The sequence below is a fragment of the Bos indicus genome, chromosome 25 (genome assembly GCF_029378745.1).
Source record: "Bos indicus isolate NIAB-ARS_2022 breed Sahiwal x Tharparkar chromosome 25, NIAB-ARS_B.indTharparkar_mat_pri_1.0, whole genome shotgun sequence".
Classification (NCBI taxonomy): Eukaryota; Metazoa; Chordata; class Mammalia; order Artiodactyla; family Bovidae; genus Bos; species Bos indicus.
The window spans coordinates 26,292,531-26,317,500 of record NC_091784.1 but is presented as its reverse complement, the minus strand read 5'-3'; the positions used below and the strand labels follow the sequence as shown (position 1 = coordinate 26,317,500).

Below are 24,970 nucleotides of genomic sequence, written 5' to 3'. Positions count from 1 at the left end.
TTGCTATGCCCCCTGCCAAGAATTCCCTTCCCACTTACGTCCCCACGGCTACTCCTTCTCAACATTCAGGTCAGGGATGCCTTTGATCACCTGTCCAGCGCGGCTCTGCTTCATTCTCCCCTTGTCCCTCTCTGGTTGCCAGATGTCATCATCTTCAGAACACTTAGCATTACTGGAGATGACACTAGGCATTTGTGCCCTCGTTTCTTGTTCCCTTCCTCATGAGAAGGGAGAGGACTGTATGAACAGGGTCTTGTCTGTTTGTTCAACACGGCTCCCTGAGCACCAAGACTTGTGTGGTCCAATACATGGTCACCAGCCACATGTGGCACTTACAGTAGTATTAAAATGAAATATATTGTAAAATGGTGGTCTGTAAGTTACAGGAGCCACAACTCAAGGTCTCAGTGGCCACCTGGGGCTGAGAACTTGAATTGTTCTCACTGGACAGGGCAGAGAGAACATGTTAAGATCACTGCAGAAAGTTCTATTGGGCAGTACTGGCCTGGTTGACCACGACAAGTCACAGAAACATACCACTGTCCCTCACTCATTCATTCCTTCAAAAGCTATTTAATTAGCACCATTTCCGTGTGTAACATGTACCACTGGGCCCTGCTTCTCCTGCTGGTGTGACCAGGCTGGAGGCGGAACCTGTGTGGTGATGATGTTGGCAAAAATGGTGACGACCTGCCTGTTTTCACTCAAGGTGGTACCACGTAGCAGGTTAATATGCTTGTTATTAATATATAGGAAAACAGATGGACTGTGGGCAACGGCTGAAAGTCCACTTTTTGGATGAGTTATAACATCCTAGGGGAGACTATTGATTCTTTTCTCCTAGCAGATGCTGCTCTGCAGGGGAAGCCGTGCAGAGAAAAACCGCAGGGAAACCCACAGACCCCATCTTCCCATCCCACCTCGGCCCCTTACTCCTCACTAGCGGGGCCAGTCATTTAATCTGGGGAAGCATCACAAAATGTGAAAACCTATTATCACGTCCTCTTCCTGAGCCCAAGACAAACCTCGATGATCAATCACATGCACTAATCAATCCTGGATGCACCAGGAGGAAAGTTCCAGATCCTTCTCAACAGCACTCCAGGCAGGCATTCCCAAGCAGAGCCAACAAAAGAAACGCCAGTCTATTTGCTCCCTGGGATCTCTTTATTCTAAGTCCCAGCTTCATCTACAAGGTGGGGCCTGACAACGTCCACGTGTTGGATGGGTAGGAGGTTAATTGAGATGATGCATTTCATCATCAGGCATCAAATGTTTACCGAGTAGGCTTCCCTGGTGGCTCAGTTGTAAAGAATCCGCGTGTCAATACAGGAGGCACGGGTTTGATCCCTGATCCAGGAAGATCCCACATGCTGTGGAGCAACTAAATCCCGAGCACCACAACTACTGAGCCTGTGCTCTAGGAGCCCGGGAGCCGCAACGACGGAAACCCATGAGCCCCAAAGCCCGTGCTCTGCATCAAGAGAAGCCACTGTGATGAGAAGCCAGTGACCCCAGCTAGAGAGTAGACCCCACTCGCGGCAACTAGGGAAAACCTGTGCAGCAACGAGGACCCAGCAGAGTCAAAAATAAATAAATAAGTAAATAAAATTATTTAAGAAAAAAATGTTTATGGAGCCCCTACTCGGGGCCTCACGCCTGCCCGATGTGCGCTGTGCTGGGTAAAACAGCAGCCATGATGAGTACCCACATCTGCGGGCTGCCCTGTGCGGCTGCGTGAACCGATGCTGGCTTCCGAGTCCTTACCCTGCCCGGAAGTCCTCTACTCCCGGCCGGCTCCGAATCCCCGCATTACCTAACGAGGGTGAAGGAGCCCATCCAAGTTAGCCCAAGGATTTAAACAGGCAGCAGATCTTCCAATAAGAGACTCCTATTCTTCCAGCACCTTCTTTTCTTATGCTCTAAATAAGCCTTGGTTGGATTAGTGCCTCGCGTTGAACTTTGCTTCCTCAGATTCCCAGACACAAAACACCCGTCTTAACAAGCCGTGTCTACCGGGCTGAGCTATATTTCCTATAAACTCTCATTTTATCTCCTCTAAAACACACAGTAATAGCATTCTCTGGAGAATATTAAATCAAACCAACCTGCAGCTGCATTTGTTTGTGCTTTCTGCCCCCGGAAAATGCTGGCAACAGATGGGTGTGCGTTACGTAAGTGGTGGCCCTGCCGGCGCCTGTGGTCCCGCACGCGCTGCTCTGTGTCGGAACACCTGGAGTCTCTGATCCCCCCAGCCGGCCGCCCCCCAGAGCGCCCGCCACAACGCCCGGACGTCCTGGCCCTCTTTTCTATTCTTGGCACACAGGGAAGGCCGAGTGCAGGTTAAGGAAGAAAGGCAGGCTGCGGCCAAAAGAGATGAAGCTTATCTCCTTTGTAATCCAGCACATCAAAATCCGCTTTTCTTGGCCTGAGCTGTATAGTCAATGACAGGGCCGGGCTACAGGGCACAGGCTTGAGCAGTCAGTGCTGTTTCATTACTCATTCCAGAAGATGCTGATGACCGCCTGCCAGGAAGTGTTGGGTGGCCGGGAGGACCCGGCCTGAGATGCTGGGAGCCCACTACTCGGGGCTGGGGCTCCCTTCCCGGCCTGGAGGACAGCCCCCTACACACCCTGGGTCAAAGCTGGCCATGGGGGTGGGGAGAGGAGCCTGGTAGGCCCACAGCAACCTCCTCACTTATCCAGTGGTTTGGACTGTTTCTCAAATTTAAACTTAAGGCATTTGTTTTTTTAAAAAACCATAAATCAGAGAAAGCTTTTTGTTACTTCACTGAGGAGTGTCGTGTGTCAACAAGAGCTGGCTGGGACTGTGTCTGCCACATTAGCACCTAGATCCCCAGAGCCTAGCAGATGTTTATCTGGGAGCTGGAGGGATGGCTCAGTGGTAAAGAATCCACCTGGAGATGTGGATTCCATCCCTGGAGGGAGAAGATCCCCTGTAGGATGAGATGGCAACCCACTCCAGTATTCTTGCCTGGAAAATCCCGTAGACAGAGGAGCCTGGAGGGGCTAGTCCCCGGGGTCACAAAGAGTCAGGCACAACTGAAGCAACTGAACACATGTGGAGGGACGGCTGGGTGAGTGGGTGGGTAGAGAACCAGCAGGGAGAGGTGCAGGAGGGGTGGGGAGGGCGGGAAGGAGGCACGAGGCTCGGGGTCTCCTGCTTGGCCTCTAACCTGCAGTGTGACCTGGGGAAGGCATCCTAACCTCTTCTGCTCTAGGTCACTCGTCTGGATCTCAAGGAGGATGAGACAACTGCTTACGGGCTCTTAGGGGAATGAACTCATTCATTCATTAGCTAGCCATGTTCTTCTACTTGGAGTAGAACAGTGGTGAAGTCTCAGGCCCTGCTCGGAAGATGCCCTGGGTGATGGGGAGGCCAGTGCGCATCCTGGTCTAGGGTGATGGAACTAGTTCACGTGGTACAGAAGTGCACAAGGGTTGGGTCAGGTGAGCGCCCTGGAGAAAGGGCGCCTGGGTCTTCCAGGGATATGAGGCATAGACAAGCACCTGGAGTTGAGTGAGACGGGAGGGGCCGGGGACTAAAGTTGTGCCTACAAGGAAGGCTGGTGGAGAGCCCCAAGAGCAGCTGGCACTCTGGAGCGGGGCGTGAACAAGGGGCAGGTGCTGAGAGAGAGGCAGGCCTGACACACGGGGATTAGGGGGCCCTGATGTCACACTCAGAGGTCTGACCTGGATTCTCTGGATCAAGGGAAGCCTTTGAAGTTTGAGCATTGGAAGGACTGATGCTGAAGCTGAAGCTCCAATACTTTGGCCACCTGATGCGAAGAGCTGACTCATTTGAAAAGACCCTGATGCTGGGAAAGATTGAAGGGAGGAGGAGAAGGGGACGACAGAGGATGAGATGGCTGGATGTCATCACTGACTTGATGGACGTGAGTTTGAGGAAGCTCCAGGAATTGGTGATGGACAGGGAAGGCTGGTGTGCCGCAGTCCATGGGGTCGCAAAGAGTCAGACACTATTGAGCGACTGAACTGACTGAAGTTGAGGGCTTGAAACCACAGTCATGATCAGACCTCCCAGGGGCTACTGGAGACAAACCAGAGGCCTGGGCCTGGGATCAGGGAGAGCGGTTAGGAGGCTATACTTTTCCACACCTCTTTTCGCCAAGCATCTCCCTCCACCTGGAGATGCTTTCCCTTGTCTGCCTGGCTCAGGGCTTCTCTTCCCACTAGAGCTCAGGTGTGCTCTCCCTTCACACCTTCCCTGACCTCTTCCGGCTCGAGGTGGACACCCTCCTCCTCGAGAGTGCAAGCTGGGAACAGCCAGCTCTGGCTCAAAGACGAATTTGGTTTGCACTATATGGTGGTTTCGTCTTCCCAGGTAGCACGGTGGTAAAGAATCTGCCTGCCAATGCAAGAGACTCAGATTTGATCCCTGGGCTGGGAAGATCCCTTGGAGAAGGAAATGCAATCCGCTCCAGTATTCTTGCCTGGAAAATGGACAGAGGAGTCTGGTGGTCGCAAAGAGTGGGACATGACTGAGCACGCACGGATAGGGTAGTTTCAGAAGAATTTAAGTTAGCTACTGACATTTGCAAACAAAATAGCTCAACTCAGATTTCCAGCTCCCTGGGAATGTTCGGAAGATCTAGCAGCACTGGCTGGCATTGCTCCATAGCAAACATTAGTTAAAACTGAAAAATGGCCTGCCGTTTAACTGGGCCACGTGTTGACCAGTCTGCTGCACTCCCCACCAGGCCCCAGTGTCTCCCTAACAATACTGAGGCTGAGAATTGGTCTCCATTTATCATCTCACTTATACTATTGATTCCCTTATAGCCACTTATAAAGGAAGGTAGAATAGTTCATGCCCCCTTTTCTATCAAAAGAAGGGAAACCATGTCCTGTCCCTCCTCACCAACTGAGTTCCCTGCAGAGTCCCTGAGGTTTCTATTTGAAACCCATGGCACTCTGGGTTCAGCTTGATCAAGGTCTTCATCACACTGTCTCATTCATCTACATCACTTGTCTGCCGGCTCTTAGACAGGGGATACCCCTTGTCTAAGGCATAGACCGTGTCTTTATATCAGTGTCTTCAGAATCGATCATGAAACCTGATGGGACCTAGGATGTGCTCAAGAACCAGTATTCAGTGAAGGAATAAATGCAAATGAATACGTGGGAAATAGCTTAGAGAAAGCAAGAATGAGGACCTGGGTGGGGGTAGTGTTGTGAGGGTAGGAAGAAGGGGAGGGGCTCTGAAATCAGAGAGACCCAAGAGCACAGACCTGAAGAATGGCTGTTTGGAGTGGGGCGCACACAGCAGGAGCACTGGCGCACCTCGGAACCGGCCGCACACACAGAATCTTGGGCCCGCCTTAGACTTGCTGGATTGTTGTTTTTCAGTCACCAAGTCATATCCGACTCTTTGTGACCCCATGGACTGTAGCACGCCAGGCCTCCCTTTCCCTCACTGTCTCTCAGACTTCAAACAAGTTCATGTCCATTGAATCAGTGATGCCATCCAACCATCTCATTAGAACCTGTATTTAATCAAGATCCCAAGGGAGTCATTGCGGATTATGGTTTGAGAAGCGCTGGCAAAGCAAATGGGCCTGGAGTCCAATTGCGGGGGTTCAAATTCTCACTGTGACACTCACTGGCTGTGTGACTTGGGTCACGTGACAATCTCTCTATATGTCTGTTTCCTTATCTGTTAAAACAGAGCCTCAGTTCATGATTCTCCAGGTACCCCAGAGGGTGACCTGGTTCCACTTCCCCAACCTTCAGCAAAGGCTGTGCTCCTGGGGGGTGCTCTGACATGCCAAGTCAAAGTTCCCAGCAGGTGCTTGCTGCACCCAGGAGGAAGGGCAGTGGGGCCACCTGGTCCTCACGTTGCAGCTTGGGGAATGAGTCCGGTTACGGAAAACGCTACGTGCTGCCATCAGTCAAATGCTCAGTGAGGAACCGGAGCCTGTTACTTACACCATCAGCCGTCCAGTAATTCCAAACCTTGATCTTGGTTAGACCAAAGTCACGCAGCTGTCCCGTGTTGCGGATAACAAAAAAGAGCTGGAGCGGCGGGTGGAAGGGGCACGTCCACAGGGAAGGGTCTTTCTTGCCCTGAAATGCCAGCAAGAGAAGGACGTTGTTATGGTTAGCACATTTCTGCCTTACCCCACAGTAATCTTCCCAGTTTGGGCTCAGTCTGTAAAGAATCTGCCTGCAATGCAGGAGACGTGGGTTCAATCAGGGAGATCCCCTGGAGAAGGAAATGGCAACCCACTCCAGTATTCTTGCCTGGGAAATCCCCTGAATAGAGGCGCCTGGCAGGCTATAGTCCATGGGGTCGCAAAAGAGTCCAGACGCGCTGAGTGACTAAACCACCACCACCACCCAGTAAATGAGCAGTGACCATGGAAACCAGGGAAGGGATCAGGTGGGAAGCCAGCCGCCTCCTGTACATCATCCCGGGTGGGGTCTTAGATCTCACCCCATCTGGATCACTCTTGGGAGCAGGCTACTGACCCTCGACCCCGTCCCCGGCACAAAGCCGCCACAGGGGCCCCTCGGCCCTTCCCACCAGACTGAATTTAAATTGCAGGGGGCTTTATTTTAATCAACCTAATCGGCTTTGCGGGGAGAAAGACCGGAGGGGGAAGGACGGGAAAAGAGCCATGACTTGGGCTTGTTTGATTAACCTGGCAAACAGAGCCTTTGATTTTCTTTTGTAAAACCCTGTAGAATTTTAAAAATGTAAAAATAAAAAAGAAAGAATCTGGCTCAGGCGTCTGTTGGGACGGGGCCATGGCACTGAGCCTTGGGATTTATTCTGTTCCCTTCAGGGTTTCCAAGCCTCGGGACCCCCGTGTGCAATTTCCGCCTGCCGGAGAAACTGCCAAGGCCACTCTCAAGGCCAAAGAGGCAGAGGAGCAGGGCAGTCTTGCTGGCATTTTAATTCACACCAACAAGATTTTGTATCATGAGCACTTGGGACAGAGGTGGAAAGGAGAAACGGGGGTGGGAAAGGAACTTCTCTCAGCTCCATTTGCCTCCCTTCATCTCTTTAGGCACCTCTCCTGCTCTTCTGCTCTCTGTCTGGACAAAACTCACAGCGGCTCCCCAACATCTCCACACTGGCTCGGCCTCTGTGCCTTTGCACAGGCTGGGCTTCCGTGTGCGATACCCTCCTGGCCTGGGACTTCCCTGGTGGTCCAGTGGTTGAGAATCCGCCTGCCAGTACAGGGGACACGGGTTCAGTCCCTGGTCCGGGAAGATCCCACGTGCTGTGGGGCAACTAAGCTCGTGTGCCACAACTAGAGAGTTGCATCTGCTCGTTGCAACTAGAGAAAGCCCGTGCACAGCAACACTAAGACTCAGGGCAGCCAAAAATAAACAAGTAGATAAAAACCAAAAAACAAAACCAAAAACACACCACTCTTCTGTCCTTCTCACCCTGGGAAATGCAGCTCAAGGGTATCGTCACCCTCTCGGTCACCCTTTCCCTTGACACAATCACTCCCCCATCTAGGTACCCACGGCTCCTCAATACGCCTGTGGGTATCATTTACTCAGTGCCCCACGATTCCCTGTCTTCATGTCTATGTCAGCCCCCCCGCCCCCAACAACACACACACACACACTCAGCTTCAAAGCTCTTCTCATTCGTTCCAGAACCTTTAGCATTCAGCACAGTTCCTTGGCACTGGGGAGACGACAACAAGAACCTTTGAATCGAATTTTTGGAACAACAGTCGAATAAAAAAATGACTGAATACACGAAATTCACCTGCTAATATCTGTCCTCTCACGGAAACTTTATTTTTCTTTCTTTGGCTGTGCCGCAGGGCCTGTGGGATCTTAATTCCCCAACCAAGGATTGAACCCACGCCCCCTGCATTGGAAGCTCAGAGTCCTAACCACTGGACGACCAGGGAAGCCCCTCACTGAAACTTTCAAGAAGAGACTAAAAAGATCTGGCCCGCAGAGCTGTTCTGTTTAGCTCACTAAGTGCTGTTATTGTTGCTTTCTGGAAAAGGCAAGTTGTTGCCAAAACTTAAAGATGGAAAATATCTCCTGCCCCTCAGAGATAGATGCCTGGCTTGTCTATAGACTTAGTGGCAACACGGGGTCCCTGACGGCTGGAGCTGAGTACACTGCCCTGGTGGCCAGGCCCCCAGTCCCCAGCACTTACTATTGTTCTACACTCATTTCGCCTCCCTGGTTATGCTTTTGCCCAGCCCCTTAAATGCAGGCATTCAAGTTTAGGGTCCCTGCTTAGGGGCTGACAACCACAAATCCCAATAAGCAACATGCATCTCTGACACTGGCTGAAGTTGCCCCTTTTATCTAGAACGAGCATCGCCTTGTATCTGAGGACATCTCCATGGGCTCCTGTCCCCAGGACCGTGCCTGCTACTTGACAGAGCAGAGAAGGGGGGATGCTGGCTGCCTCGGGGGGTCCACTGGCCCCCAGGAGACACGAGGCGCAGTCTCCAGCTGCACGGAGGACAGAGGTGGCTTGTCCCAGGGACAATGGTGCCTTTCAGGAGGCGGGACACTGCTGAGATGAGTTCAAGGGCTTCTGACTTATCCTGGCAAGTTTCTTGGGCTCTGCGGGAACTTCTAGTGCTCTGGGCAGCTGCGAGGGGTCAGGACAGCACATCTCCAAACCCAGGGGCAATGTCTCATCCCTTCTCTGAGCTGGAGCCTAGAGTGGGTCGCTGAGGCTGCCTGACAACGGCAGAGACTGAAGGCTGACCCTTAGATGCCAGCGTGGGGACTGTATTGATTTCCCATCACATTTCTGTCAGCAGGAGGGCTAAGCCAGAATCGTGCTGTTCAGAGTCAGAGAACGTTAATCTACAGGTAACTCTGAACCTCATTAGCCACTGGGCCTTCTGACTCTTCTTTTCCACTGACAGAGTGCCTGGGAGGAAGGCTGCTGGAAGCTGCCGAAGGCTGACCCAAGGCTCACTGGGCAAACCTCCAAGTGCCAGCGCAGCAGGCAGGGTGTCGGCTGCTTCCTGCCCATCGCAGGTGGTAATCAAGAGTGTCGAACAAGAATCAGGGCACCTGGGCACTGCTGCTGTTATTCCACTGGGTTCCCTCCAAGCCCTGGGAGCAGGGAGATGGATGGTGAGTCCCTAAAGGAAGATCAGAGTCCATCAAAGATGTGGTTTGCGCATGTGGTGGAGTGAGAATTTTTTAAAAGATAGATTTGTTTGTTTGTGCCGGGTCTTAGTTGAGGCAATCAGAATCTTAGTTGTGGCATGTGGGACCTAGTTCTCTGACCAGGGATCGAACCTGGGCCCCCTGCACTGGGAGTGTGGAGTCTTACCCAATGGACCTCCAGGGAAGTCCTTGGAGTGAGGATTCAAACTTAGGTTTTTCATTCACTCATTCAATCATTCTGTCTTGGTTTGGGTGCCCCCAGGAGCAGTCCCTGAGGCAAGGATTTCAGTATAAGGAGTTGATTTAGACAGGGAAGGACAAAGGAGCCGGTGTGTATCCATACTCCAGTTCCCATCATTGTGCCCATACTCCAGTTCCCATCTGTGAAGGTTCAGAGCTGCTCCCGGGGGCTCCATTCCCCGCCAGTTTGGACCTGCTGCAGGGAGAAGCAGAGGGTCCTGGAGGCCAGAAAACAAACCTTCCATAGGAGAGAGGTGTTTGCTGGCAGGTGGAAGAGCAGCCAGCAGGGACCGCAGTGGGGGGGGTGAAGGACCAGGGCAGGTACCAGCAGCATCTGCTACCCACTTGCTCAACAAATCCTGAGTGCGGGGGATCCCGGCCCAGACGGTCCCGGCTCGGGTGAGCAGAGGAGGCAAACAAGTCACATTGCCAAGGGAAAAGATAATCAAGCAGGGGGATACATTTGATGAAGCAAACATAAGAGAATTATTAACGGCCACCGGAATGACAATGGTCATTCCGATGGTCAGAGAAGGCCTCTCTCAGGAGGTCTCTTTCTGACTCCTAAGGAAGGTGATGCTGTCTCCAACATTAACCTGACACAGATCCGCACACCCTCAGAGTGATGCTGGACAGCCCTCAGAAGTAGCCTCACTTTAATAAGTTAGCATCTTAAAAGGAAACAAATTGGACTTCCCTGGTGGGGAGCCTAGAGCCTATTATACAGAGTGAAGTAAGTCAGAAAGAGAAAGAGAAATACTGTATACTAACGCACATAAACAGAATCTAAAAAGATGGTACCAAAGAATGTATTTGCAGGGTAGCAATGGAAAAACAGACACAGAGAACACTTATGGACACGGCGAGAGGGGAGGCAAGGGTGAGATGTATGGAAAGAATAACATGGAAACTTACACTACCCATATGTAAAATAGATAGCCAACGGGAATGTGCTGTATGTCTCAGGAAACTCAAACAGGGGCTGTGTATCAACCTAGAGGGGTGGGAAGGAGGATGCGGGGGACATTCAAGAGGGAGGGGATATGTGTATACCTATGGCTGATTCGGAGAAGGAAATGGCAACTCACTCCAGTATTCTTGCCTAGAGAATCCTGTGGACAGAGGAGCCTGGTGGGCTGCCGTCTATGGGGTCACACAGGGCTGGACACAACTGAAGCGACTTAGCATGACTGATTCAGGTTGAGGTTTGACAGAAAACAACAAAATTCTGTAAAGCAATTATCCTTCAATTAAAAAATAAAATTTAAAAATACTACCCAGAAGACTCCAAATAAAATAAACAGGTTATTTGAAGAAAAAAAAGAATTCATCTGCCAACGCAGGGCACCACAGGTTCTATCCCTGGTCCGGGAAGAGCCCTCATGTGCGGGTCAACTAAGGCCACGTGTCCGAGAGCCCAGGGTCTGCCCCAAGAGACGCCACCATAGTGAGGAGCCTGAGCGCCACAATTAGAGAGTAACCCCCGCCTGCCACAACTAGAGCAAGCCTGTGCAGCAGCAAAGACCCAGCACAGCCAAAAAAAAAATACATTTTTTAAAGAAGGGAATGGACTACTGATGCAACAATTTGGATGGGTGTCAATGGCATTATGTTGTTAGTTGCTCAGTCATATCTGACTCTTTGAGACCCCATGGAATGCAGCCCGCCAGGCTCTTCTGTCCATGGGATTCTCCAGGCAAGAATACTGGAGTGGGCAGCCATTCCCTTCTCCAAGGGATCTGTCCCACCCAGGGATCAAACCCGTGTCTTCTGAATCGCAGGCAGATTCTTTACCGTCTGAGCCACCAGGGGAGCCCTAAGGGCATTATCCTGAGTGGGAAAAAGTCAGTCTCAGAAAGGTTACATACAGTATGATCCCATGCATATGGCATTTGGCGGGGGTGGTTGCTGTGCAGTGTGGCATGAGGGATCTTAGTTCCCCAACCAGGGATTGAACCCACATTCCCTGCACTGGAAGCATGGAATCTAAACCATGGGACTGCCAGGGAGGTCCCTATGACATTCTTGAGATGACAAAAATTATAGAGAACAGATTGATGGCTGCCCAATGGCACCCCACTCCAGTATTCTTGCCTGGAAAATCCCATGGACGGAGAAGCCTGGTAGGCTGCAGTCCATGGGGTCGCTAAGAGTCAGACATGACTGAGCGACTTCACTTTCACTTTTCACTTTCATGCATTGGAGAAGGAAATGGCAACCCACTCCAATGTTCTTGCCTGGAGAATCCCAGGGACGGGGGAGCCTGATGGGCTGCTGTCTCTGGGGTCACACAGAGTCGGACACGACTGAAGTGACTTAGCAGCAGTAGCAGCATGTTAGGGACAGGGAGCAGGTGGGATGGTTAGAAAGGGTCCCATGAGGGAATTCCTTTGAGTTGATGGAACTCTTCTGTATCTTGCTGTGTGGTGGTGGTTACACAAATGTACATGTGACAAAACTGAAAAGAACGTGTACGCACACACTTGCACAAACAGGTGTACGAAGGTCTGCTTGTTATACTAATGTCAGTGTCCTAGTTTTGATGATGTACTGTGGGGATGTGACCACTGGGGAAGCAAGACAAAGGCACATGGAACCTCTCTATACTTTATTAAAAATTCAGGGATTGCTCTGGCAGCCCAGTGGCTAAGACTCCACGCTTCCATTGCAGGGGGCACATGCCACAGAGTGTGGTCAAAAGAAAGGGGGATAAAATTCACATATAAAAAACCACCACTTTAAAGTGAACGAGTCAGTGGTTTTCTAGTGTATTCATGAGGTTGTCCAACCATCACCACTATCTTTTTCCAGCATACTTTTATTGCCCCTCCGAGAAACCCCGTGCCCTTTAGCAGTCGCTCCCCATTCCTACATTTCCCCTGTCCCTGGTACCCACGAGACTACCTGTTGTCTCTCCAGATCTGCCTATTCTGGACATCTCATATAAATGCTGTCATACAATATACATGGTCTTTTATGTCCGACTTGCGTCTTTCCGCATGACGCTGCCTGGTGATTCAGCATGATGCTTTCTAGTTTATCCAAGTTTATTCAGGACTTCGCTCCTGTTTACGACCGAATAATATCCCATTGTATGGACAGACCACAGACGTTAATCCGTGCATCATTTGATGGCCATCAGGGTTGTTTCCACCTTTTGGTCATTACGAATAACACTGCTATGAACATTTGTCTACAAGTTTTTGTGTGAATATATGTTTTTAATTTTCTTCGATATATACCTAGAAGTGGAAATGCTTGGTCACATGGTAACTGTTCATTTAACTTAAAAATATATATATTTATTTATTTATTTGGCTATGTTGGATCTTAGTTACAGCATGTGGGGTCGAGTTCTCCTGACCAGGGATGGAATCCTAGCCCCTGCACTGGGAGTGCAGAGTCTCAGCCACTGGACCACCAGGGAAGTCCCTACATTTAATGTTTTGAGGAACTGCCAAACTGTTTTGCACAATGGGTGTGCCATTTTCCTTTTACATTCCCAACAGCAAGGTATGATGATTCCAATTTTTCCATATGTTTACAATACTTGTTATTTCTGTTTTTTTTTTTTTTAAGTATAGCATCCTAATGGGTATGAAGTATGTCTTTGTAGTTTTGCTTTGCATTTCCCTAATAACGAATGAGGGAAAGATTGAAGGCAGGAGGAGAAGGGGACGGCAGAGGATGAAATGGTTGGATGGCATCACTGACTCGATGGACATGAGTTTGAACAAGCTCCGGGAGTTGGTGATGGACAGGAAAGCCTGGCATGCAGCAGTCCATGGGGTTGCAAAGAGTCGGACATGACTGAGTGACTGAACTGAACTGAACTGAATGACTAATGATGTTGAGCATCTTTTCATGTGTTTGTTGGCCATTTGTAAATCTTTTGAGAAATATCTATTCAAAGTACTTTGGCCTTTTTTCATTGGGCTGCTTGTCTTTTTGCTGTTGAGTCTGAGTTCTTTATATATTCTGGATAGAAGGCTCTTCTCAGATATATGATCTGCAAACAGTTTCTCCCTTTTCTGTAGGTTCTTTCACTTTCTTGATAATGTTCCTCAAAGCAAAAATGTTTTAAAATTTTGATGAGGTCTTATCTATTTTTTTCTTTTGTTGTTTATGCTTTGGGTGTCGTACCTAAAACTCCATTGAAAAATTCTAAGCTACGAAGATTTGTACCTATGTTTTCATCAGAGAGTTTTATGGCCTTAAAACTATAAAAGTTTCAAGGTCTTTGATCCATTGAGTTAGCTTTTGTAGATGGTGTGAGGGAAGAGTCCAACTTAATTCTTTTGCATGTGGAAACCCAGTTGTCCTGATGCCATTTGTTGAGACAAAACTATTCTTTCCTCATCGAATGGGATTGGCATCCTTGTTAAAGAACAATTGACGATAGATGTATGCATCTATTTCTGCAGTCTCAGTTGTATTCCATTGATCTATATGTCTATACTTAAGCCAGACCACAAAGTCTTAATTACTGTGACTTGGCAGTAAATTTTGAAATTGGGAAGTGTGAGTCTTCCAACTTTGTTTTTTCCCAACACTCTTGAGGGCTATTCTGTATTCTTTGAACTTCCATAAACACTTTACGAGCTTGTCAATTTCCACCAAAAAAAAAAAAGCAGTTGGAATTTTGATAGGATTACATTGAATCTATAGATTATTTGGGAGCATTGCCATATCAATAGTATTAAGTCTTCCAATCCGTGAACACAGATATATTCCCATCTTTCATTATTTGGGTCGTCTTTAAATTCTGTCAACAATATTTGATACTTTTCAATGTACAAGTCTTTCATTTCTTAGATGAAGTTTATCCTTAAGTATTTTATTCTTTTTGATGCTATTTTACATAATAAGAATTTTAAGAATTTTCTTAATTCCCTTTTTGGATAGCTCATTGCTAGTGTAGAGAAATACAATTGATTTTTGTATATTGACCTTTTATCCTTTAAACTTGCTGAACTTGCTTTTAGCTTTATCAGTAATTTCTGCAGACTCTCAGATTTTCTTGATCCTTCACGATTTTTAATAAGATCATATCACCTGCAAATACGGTTTATTTCTTTGTTTCCAGCCTTTTCTAGCTTAACTTTCTTGAGTAGAATCTCCAGAACAGTGTTGAATAGGAGGAGTGAAAGTAGGCATCCTTGACCCATTTCTGACCTTAGGGGTAAACTTTTAGTCTTTCACCACTCAGTATGATGTTAGCCATGGATTTTCACAGATACCCTTTATCAGATTGAGGATCTTTCCTTCTGTTCTTGGTTTGTTGATGTTTTTTATCATTAAAGAATGTTGAATTTTATCAAATGCCTCTTCTGCGTCTATTAAGACGCCATGTGATTATTTCCCCCTTTATTGTGTTAACATGTCATATTCAACCGGCTGATTTTCGTTTGTTGAAAGCTTTGCATTCTTGGAATGAATTCCACTAGGTCTTGATACATAAATCTTTTTATACACTACTAGATTTGATTTGCTAATGTTTTATTAAGGATTTTTACATCTATATTCATAAGGGCCAAGATAGGTCTGTAGTTTTCTTCTGATGGCTTTGTCTGGTTCTGGCTTCAGGGTAATCGTAGCCTTGGAAAATGAGTTTTTCCTCTTTTAGGACAGTGTGTGAAGGACTGGTGTTAATTCTTTAAATATTTGGTAAGATTCACCCGTGAAGCCATCTGGTCCTGGGCTTTTCTTCTTTCTTTTTTTATTGATTACTAATTCAGTCTCTTTTCTTGCTATAGGTCTAATCAGATTTTTTCTTCCTTCTTGAGTCAGTTTTGGTAATTCATGTCTTTCTAGGAATCTGTCCATTTCATCTGGGATATCTAACTTGTTGGCATAAAATTGTTCATAATATTCCCGTAATAAAAGGGAATAAAAAATTCCCTTCTATTTCTGTAAGTTTGGTAGTAACGGCCCCCTTTTCATTTCTGATTTTAGTAGTTTGAATATTTTCCCCCTTTCTTCGCTCAATCGAGGTTTACTCATTTTATTGATTCTTTCAAATAAAACATCTTTTGGCTTTGTCATTCTCTTTTCTGCACCTTTTTTTTTTTTTACGATTTTCTGTGAGACTATAATTATTTTTTTACAAAAAACTTCAAAAATGTATTGCTTTATGTGCTGGAAATATAGTGTGAATAGGACAGACAAGAACTTACAGGTTGATGAGAGGAGTCAGATCAGAAACAAGCAAACAGGATCATTTTTTAGAGCTAGAACTGCTCTGAAGAAAATGAGAAAGGCTGATGTGATCGAGACTGCAGTGGAGAGGGAACAGAACTCCTCCAGTTTGTAGGGTCAGGGAAGGTCTTACTGAGAAAGTGATAGCTGGGCTGATATCTGAGTGAGGAGAAAGGAAGGAGCCATGTGAACATCTGAAGGAGGCATGCTCTGGGCAGAGGAGGCAGCAAGGGCCAAACACAGAGGTGAGAACGAGCTTGGCAGATCAGAGGAGCAGAAGGGAACCCTGTGGCTTCTGGAGCCTGGTGGGTGCAGCAGGCAGAGAGGAGCTGGAGGCGTGTTTACAGACAGCCTCCCAGATCCCAGGGAGGCATCCCATTTCTCCCAGAAAGTCACGGCAGAGGTTTAATCAGGGGAGGTGACATTTGTAAAAGCTCCCTTTGGGTACAGGGTGGAAGATGGAGTGGATGGAGCAAGAATGGAAGAAAGGAACGAGAGAGGCGGCCGTTTAATGTTCCTGTGAGAGGGACTTGGGAGGAACCAATGGAAATGGAGAGAAGGGGCCAAGTCCAGGCTCCGAGTTGGAGGAGGAATCAATAGGACGGGTTGATGTGCTTGAAGGGGAGGGGGCGTGGGGCAATCAAAGAAGTGGTGAGCTTGGCAGCTGAGCAGAAGAGAATGCCATTTTCTAAGCAAAAGACTGCTGGAGAAGGAAGAGATGTGGCCTTGGGCAGGGGAATTGAAACTTAGGTTTTAGATCTCTGAGGTCCGAGACATGGAGTGGAAACTGACATTCGAGTCAGGAACTCAGAGAAGCAGACAGGGCTGGGTGTATAAATTTGGAGTCATCTTGAAGCCGTGAGCCTGGGGGGAGGCCGATGAGAGAGACGGGGCAGGCAGGGCAGGGAGGAGGGTTTGCACCAAACATGGGGCACTCACACCCCCGACGTGTCCCCCAATCACATCCACTGAAGTAACTTCTCTTTCAAACCCAGACTCTGCTGTACCATCTGTTCAGCTTCCAGCTGAGCCCAGCCACTCCACAGCAGTGTGGCCTGGGGGAGTCACTAGTCTTCCCGGAGACTTGATTTTCCCATTTACCAAATGGGGAGAGCCATCCCAGAGTGAAATTCAGCAAGGGATGTCCGAGGCCCAGTGAAACGTGATGGTTCTGAGAGGTGGTGTGCTCTGGTGGCCCTGGACCTGACACACAGGATGACTATCAAGAGAGACCCCAGACCAGAATGGCAGGAGGAATGCAGCCCACCCACAGCTGGGCCTGGAGATTCAGCAGCTTAAGGTGAGACAACTGTCTCATGTCCCAGCCTCAAGGCCCAAAACTAAACAGAAAACAAAAAACCCACCAAAACCCTGGGCTAAAGTCCTCACTGCTATGACAAGGCAAAGCTCGTCAGCCTCTGCTAAGCAGAGGAAAGGGGAGAGTAATCATCAGAATTGGTCCCCATCAAATCCAATGATGCTTTTTATCGCCCCTGGTGTGCTCTGTTCTGTACAGCAGACTTCCAAAACGCCACTCACTGCCTTGTGCATGAGGGGGACCGGAGAGGTTTGGCGAGGGCCAGTCCAAGCCCCAGCAGCACATGCGGGAGTCCACAGACTTGAAGTGGGAAGAGCAGGGAATGCAAGGCCAGAGCATCCAAGTGGTCGTGGCCCACGGGGGGCCTGTTTCCTTCAAGGTCACACAGCTGATCTTTAAGAGGGCTCAGACCGCTCTGTCCAGCCCTGTGGACAGGCAGTGTTTCTTGGCTATCTCACATCTACACTGCCTTTCTTTCAGTAACAGCCATGAATTTCTTCAGGGAGGATTCCCTCCCTGCCCCACTGGGGCATCTTAGTGGAACTGGCACCAAGGTGCCTGGGCCTCCTAGTCAGGTTGGTCCATCAGCCTTCCTCTCCTGGGACTGGATAACCCCAGCAGAAAGACAAAATAACAAACCATTTAAGCAACCAATCAACCAACAAACAGGGCAGCCTCCCACCAAAAAAATGACCAAACTTCCGGTGTTTAGGTATCCCTGGATGTTACCCAGAATCCCCAAGTTTCCCACAGGGCCTGTCCGATTCTGGCCTGAGTCTCAGTGAATATGCCAGCTATGCAAAAGGCTTGCAACACATTTTCTTTCCAAAAATTTGCTAAAGCGAGCCAGACTCAGGGTCTTTTGCTGGCAAAATAAGAATCACATAGATTATCCAGGTCTCCTACTCCCATTCTACAGGAGGAGGGAAAAAGCTGACTCTCAGAGAAGGAAGGTAAGATGCCCAAGGCCACAGAGTCAAGACCAGAACCTGGATATCTAGAACTGGGGATTTCAAAGCCCTCCTTTCTGGCTTCTTTTTCTTTAAATGGGAATAATATTTGCTTCACAGAGGTGGCATTAGCGGTAAAGAACTCGCCTGCCAATGCAGGAGACAAAAGAGACATGGGTTTGATCCCTGGGTTGGGAAGATCCCCTGGAGGAAGGCATGGCAACCCACTCCAGTATTCTTGCCTGGAGAACCCCATGGACAGAGGAGCCTGGCAGGTTACAGTCCATGGCATTGCAAAGAGTCAGACACAAGTGAAGCGACTTAGCACTCACTGTATTACTACTACTCCGACTGGTAACAATGAAAACAGCAACAGCTGGTGTTTCAGAGCTCTTTCGGAGGCATGGTGCCAAGTTCTTTATATTTACATTGATCCTTACAATTGTGTCAAGGTAAGTGCCACTATGATCCCCGTTTCACAGATGAGAAAACCAAGTAGATGTTAGGTAAGTTACTGGTGGTCATGAAGCGGTACGTGATTAAGCTTGGAGCCAGGCCTTTCTGCTTCTCGGGTCTGTGCACTGTTATGTTTAAATAAGATTATACATACGACATACTTAGCACTGTGCCTGGCATAAGGCAAGAACTACAACTGTGACAACCGTTTTCATTTTCAATTCTTTAAAAAAAATTAATGATTTCGACTTCCCTGGTGGCGCAGTGGATAAGAATTTGCCTGCTGATGCAGTGGACACGGGTTTGATTCCCGGTCTGGGAAGATCCCACATCCCACAGGGCTAAGTAACCCCATGCACCACAACTACTGAGCCCACACTCTGGAGCCCGGGCGCCACAACTGCTGAAGCCCAAGAGCCTAGAGCCTGCACTCTGCAACAAGGGAAGCCACCGCAGTGAGAAGTCCGTGCCCCGCAACGAAATGTAGCCTCGCTGGCCACAGCTAGAGAAAGCCTGAGCACAGCAACGAAGACTTGGCACAGCCAAAAATAAATAAATACATAAAATGTTTGAAAAAAACTAATAATTTGTTCTTTGGAATAGAAAATATATGTACAGGGCAGGAAATTAAAAAGGTACAAAAAAGCATCCCAGAGAAAGCCTTCTTATCGCCCCGTCCCTTGTTCGGCCCGTTCCATGACCCAGAGGCAACCTCTGGTCCCGTGTCCCAGGCCCCTCCCAGAGGTCAAGGTGATGGACGCTGAAGCCCACAGCACAGTACGGACGTCGGTGCTGGGCAGTCTGTCTCAGCTTAGCTCAGTCTCCTGTGTCCAGCTTGCAAGTGGCAGGAAGAGAAAGTGCCAGAGCTTTTCTTTCTTTAACTTTTAGATATTTGAAAGGAAGCAATGTTCCGTGTTTTCTAGGTGTGTTCTGTGTCCCAGGGAAGCAGGGCCCGGAGGGGGAACATGGGCCCTGGGCCAGGCTGCAGGGTTTGCCCCTCCCGCACCTTCCAGCTCTGTGACCTTGACCAAGTCAATGCCCTTGTCCAAGTCTCAGTTTTTTCATCTACAAAACAAGGGCCTCAATGACACTCCCCTTCCCCAGGTCCCGTGTTTGGTGGTGATGACTGTGGTAAACCGCAAAGGTAGATAAAGCGGGGTGAATTGGCTCCTCTTTGTCCCCCAAACCCCCAAAGAAACCCCCATTGAGCGGGGATCTGGAAAAGCGCTCAGGGAGTGGGGGGTACCATTTGGAGGCTCTGCCTGCACCTTGTTCCCAGGCTCCTCCCCACTCTGCCCAAATGAATGGCTGAGACAATCACAACATCCTTCCCCTCCCCACACCCACACCCTCACCGTGGACTTATCCTGGACAGAAAAAAATGCGTTAAAGCACGAGGCCAAGGCTCACTCAGGACCGCCTCCACTTACAGCTAAGTTCCTGTTGACCAAGTGGCCCAGGTCCCCCGGCATGTCTGTGTTCCGGATATCCACGTCATGGGGCGACACGTAGAGCTTTGTGTTGTTCAGGTCGAAGAACTCAACTTCCGTGAGGCCCACCCACGACGTGTTGCCCCAGTTGGACAGGATTTCCATGGTCACGTAGATGGCATCTTTGATCTCTTCCGCTTTCGGTCCCGATTTGTCCTTAACAAGAAGAAACGTAATGCCAGTGGATGAAAACAGGACAGGAGGAATCCAGCTCGACCGTGAAGTGACAAGGTATTTAGGCTCTCGGTGCCTTGGTTTCCCCATCTGTACCACGAGGATAAGAGAAGCACCCATTACAGATGGTTACCATGGAGATTTAATGAGTTCATATTTGTAAGGCATTTAAAATATAGTTACTGTGGGGATTCCCTGGCGGTCCAGTGGTTAGGACTCTCTTCTTTCCCTGCTGGGGCGCAGGTTCCATCCCTGGTCAAGGAACTAAGATTCCGCAAGCCACTCAGTGCGGCCAAAAAAAAAAGTTATCAGTGAACCCTGGCACTTAGTATTTTCTGTAAGAGTCCACAAATAACAAAAAATGTTTAAAGGGATGTCTCTCATGGTCCAGCAGTTAAGAATCCACCTGCCAGTGAAGGGCACACGGATTTGATCACTGGTCTAGGAGGATCCCACATACAGAGCAACTAAACCTGTGAGCCCCAACTACTGAGCCAGTGCTCTGCAACGAGAGAAATCACCACACACAGCAACTGGAGGGTAGCCCCCACTCACCGCAATTAGAGAAAGCCCGGGAGCAGCGAGGAAGACTCAGCGCAGCCAAAAATAAATAAGCAATAATAAAATAAAATTTTTAAATGTTTAAAGGCATCAGATTCTTCCTGAATATGCACTTTTCTCACCCACGACCAAGGGTTCAGGTCCTGTAGGCACATCACAACTTCTGCTGAATTGGGCAGATATCTGGCCTGGAGAATTTCATGGACTGTATAGTCCATGGGGTTGAAAAGAGCTGGACACCACTGAGCGACTTTCACTTTATTAGGGACTAAACTGTGTCACCTCCACCCCACCCCCCTACACTGAGAATTCAGATACTGAAGCCCAAACCCTAATTGGTCAGAAGGGGATAGGGCCTAGAAAGAGGTAATTAAGACACAATAAGGCTGTTAGGGTGGGCCTAACCCATTCTGACTGATGTCCTTCCAAGAAGGGGACATTCGGACACCAAGAGAGACACCAGGGATGGGCAAGCACGGAGAAAAGGCCATGTGGGGACACAATGAGAAGGTGGCCATGTGCAAGCCAAGGACGGGCCTCAGAAGAAAGCCCGCCTGCCAACACCTTGCTCCTGGATTGGTGAGAAAAGCAGTCTCCGTTGTTTAAGCCCCCAGACTATGGCACGTGGTTGTGGCAGCCTAGCAGACAGCCTATGTAATACAGTAGATCAGGGGTCCCCGACTTCCGGGGCGAGGACCAGTGCCACCTGTCAGATCAGCAGCAGCATGATAGATTAGGGGGAAAAACGCACACAATAACTGTAATATGCTTGAATCATCCCGAAACCATCCCCTCACCCCCGGTCCGTGGAAAAACTATCTTTCACGAAATCGATCCCTGGTGCCAAAAGGGCTGGGGACCACTGCAGTAGATAACACATGACGCTGGACAGGTCAGTTGACATCCCTCTGCCTGGATGGGGGCCAGGAGATGACACCATCAATCTGACAATCCTATCCTGGAGATTAATCAGGATACATGCGTGGCTCAGTGGGTAAAGAAACAGCCTGCAACGCAGCAGACCCAGGAGATTTGGGTTCAGTCCCTGGGTTGGGAAGATCCCCTGGAGGAAGGCATGGCAACCCACTCCAGTATTCTTGCCTGAAAAATCCCATGGACAGAGGAGCCTGGCAGGCTACAGTCCAAAGAGTCGCAAAGAGTCGGACACGACTGAGTGACTAAGCACGTGTGAATGCCCCGAGAAGGCCGGGTCAGCAGTCCCGACCTGTATGCCCTCTGTAAGTGGCCATTTCTGCCCATGTCTCTCCTCCACTGATTTTAATGCCCACCTCCTTCTCGGGCAGGCTGTCTGGTCTGGGAGGGCGTGAACACCATCAATCAATGGCCATGCCATGGAACGGCTTCCTGAGGCCCCTTGTCGCCCCGACCGCAGGGCTGGTCGCCACGGATCAGCCGCTCAGAAAATGGTGCCTTCCCCACATGCACATGCCCTCTCTTAATTAGCACTGTAATCTGCGACGGTCCTGTGAGCAGGAAGCTGAGCAAATGAACAGCAACTGTTCCCTACTTATTTTTTTTAATTAATAGCCAGCGAGACGTGCTAGCGCTCTCAGCGTGCATTTGGATGAGCCTTGATTGCCAGGCGATGGGCCGGGGATGCGGAGGGAGGGAGGTCAGCTCCCCACTCCCGGAGGGAACGTAGGGCCTGTTTTTATTAGCAGACCCCACGGCTTCCTCCTTCTCTGCCACGGGCCCATGTGGAGCCAGGGCCAAGCCCTCTGTTGCCTTGGGCCTGAATCCCAGGCTGGCAGGAAGGTGATAAAATTCCACTGGCCCGGCTCAAGGCGTGAGGTTCGGGAGGTTAATCAACTATGCTTGGGAGGCACATCCGCTGCCAGGTAAGCCCCGTGGGAGGCGTGAAGAAGTGGCGCTGGTTACCTCGGCTGTGGGCCGTGGCGGGGAGGCCAGATGGGAGGCGAGCTGCCCCCAGGAGGGGCTGCTGGATCTCACGCCCCGTGCAATCTAAAAGTGTGAATGCCCTCAGCAGCGTTTCTAAATGAAGAAGCTGAAGGGTCTGTTAACTAAGGAAGTGTCCCAAGTTGTCGGTGCTGCAACCTAATGCTGAGTCCTGCTCGATTTAGGAGGGAGGGGTGTGAGGCGAACACTGGCTGGGAAGCTTCTGGACCCTGGTATCACTGCCCCTCTTTCACCAAGACCACCTGCTTTTCTTTAGTCAAAGTTGCCCCTTCTCTTTTCTGAGCCGTGAGATAACAAGGAGAAAGATGCTTTCCTACCCCAAGGAGGAGCTGAACTGGTCCAGTCGATCAGGGTGTCCTGATGCCTGGACCACCTGGAGGGAGGGAGTCAGTGATGGGCATGTGACCTAGTCTCAGATCTGTGTGTGGAGAAACTGCTCAGTTCTCCTGACTGTGGGGTCTCAGGGTATAACAGGGAGAAGTGGGAATCACTGTTGAGAGATCATAGGGAGGGAGCAGAGCTGGGACTGGGCACCGAGGTGGGGATGGGGCTCAGAGATTCAGCTGACATAGTGCAGACACTGTGTAAGCTTCTGGATCAAGCCCTTCCTGAACCCGACTATGACATTCACTACAAAGAAATCTCTCATTTTTCTTCTCTTTGTTGTGTAAGTCAGTTTGCCCTGGGTTTCTTGTCTCCTATAATATAAGGAGACTTGATCCATCCAAGTTTTTTTTTTTTAATTAATTAATTTTTGGTTGTCCTAGGTCTTCGATGCTGTGTGCAGGCTTTCTCTAGTTGCAATGAGCAGGAGCTACTCTTTATTGCATTGCACAGGCTTCTCACTGAGGTGACTTCTTTTATTTGGGAGTGCAGGCTTTGGGCACGAGGGTTTCAGTAGTTGCAGCACTCGGATTCAGTAGTTGTGGCTCTCAGGCTCTAAACCACTGGCTTGATATTTTCGGCACTTGGGCTTTGCTGCTCCTCAGCATGCAGAATCTTCCCTGACTGGGGATCGAACCCATGTCCCCTGCCTTGGCAGGTGGATTCTTATCCAATGTATCACCAGGGAAGTCCCATCTAGGTTCTTTTTAATGTGACTGAGGTTTCACCACACTTAGGATCTTTATAGCTAAGAAAGCAACTACATCATACAGGGAGAATGCTGCTGCTGCTGCTGCTGCTGCTGCTAAGTCGCTTCAGTCGTGTCCGACTCTGTGCGACCCCATAGACGGCAGCCCACCAGGCTCCGCCGTCCCTGGGATTCTCCAGGCAAGAACACTGGAGTGGGTTGCCATTTCCTTCTCCAATGCATGAAAGTGGAAAGTGAAAGTGAAGTCGCTCAGTTGTGTCTGACTCCTAGTGACCCCATGGACTGCAGCCCACCAGGCTCCTCCGTCCGTGGGATTTTCCAGGCAAGAGTACGGGAGTGGGCTGCCACTAGCTTTGCTTTCTGAAGATTTTTCTAGAAGGCATATTTCCTGGTTCCCCCTTGCCTTGGTGCCAGGCACCAAGCCACTTGCCCTCAGAGACCTTTCCTGTTGGAGCCACACAGCAGCCCCTCGGGCTGTGGATTATTTCCCCAAGTGGACAGCCATCCACTCCCAGGACCAGACAGCTTAAGAGGCTTGTCTAGGGTCACATGACCTCTAAATGATGGTAAAGACTCCAAGCCAGAACTCCAGTCTGCTTTACGTGTGCCTTTGGGAGGACTTCCTGTTAAGTCTCCATCGGCCAATCACAAGGTGAGTGACTGCTGTACCAAACAGTTATAAGAAAGGCTTGGGTATAGGAAGTGGGGAGAGGATGTGTTGGACACAAACCATTTGACCAAAAAAGAGAAAAGCATCACCTGTTATTCCTCCATCCTGATGCTCTCTTGCCCTTTCACTCTTCATGTCTCAGCTCCATCGAACCACTCGGCCAGCCATATCTTTGCCCACTTGCTATAATAATATTGGACTCCGTGACTCAATAATATTGGACTTCATGAAGATGAACATTACCTTTTGCAGTTAATTTTATGTTCTTAACATTTTCTATCTGCATAACCTCCATAATGAAATGTCCATCCTTTTACATAACTGCATGGTGCCCATATATCATACTTTTCTGATTAACTGTATTATTGTGAGACATATATGTTATTTCTGTGTTTTTTCCCTCTCACTTCCACCTACTTTCAATACTTTTCGAATAGACATTTTTGTGCCTATATATTTATTAATTTTGTGCCTATATATTTATTAATTTCTATTGAGTGGTTTCTTTAGGATAAAGAAGTAGGCTTGTCAGGCTGGAAGACGTAAATATTTCTAGGGCTTTACCTAAGTCTGTCCTTTCTGCTTTTCAAAAGCTTTCCACCCTTATTTCTGTTGCTGCCAGCAGAGTAGGATGGTCAGTTTTACTGTAACCTTGCCAGTGCTAGAGGTGATCATCAAAAATGATTTAACTCAGATATCAATGGAAGGTTAAGGTTGCCCTAAT

At 49.0% G+C, this 24,970-nt stretch overlaps 1 protein-coding gene across 3 annotated transcripts in view; it reads right to left on the bottom strand.

Annotated features, from left to right (window-relative positions):
• KATNIP (katanin interacting protein) overlaps window positions 1–24,970 on the bottom strand; it is a 229,835-nt gene that overhangs the window by 64,042 nt on the left and 140,823 nt on the right. For all 3 annotated transcript variants that reach the window (XM_019988190.2, XM_070779846.1, XM_070779845.1), the window contains 2 exons: window positions 19,751–19,966; window positions 5,970–6,107 (listed from right to left, as the gene is read on the bottom strand). In XM_019988190.2, the coding sequence (XP_019843749.2) occupies window positions 5,970–6,107; window positions 19,751–19,966 (354 nt within the window). The remainder of the gene's footprint in view (window positions 1–5,969; window positions 6,108–19,750; window positions 19,967–24,970) is intronic.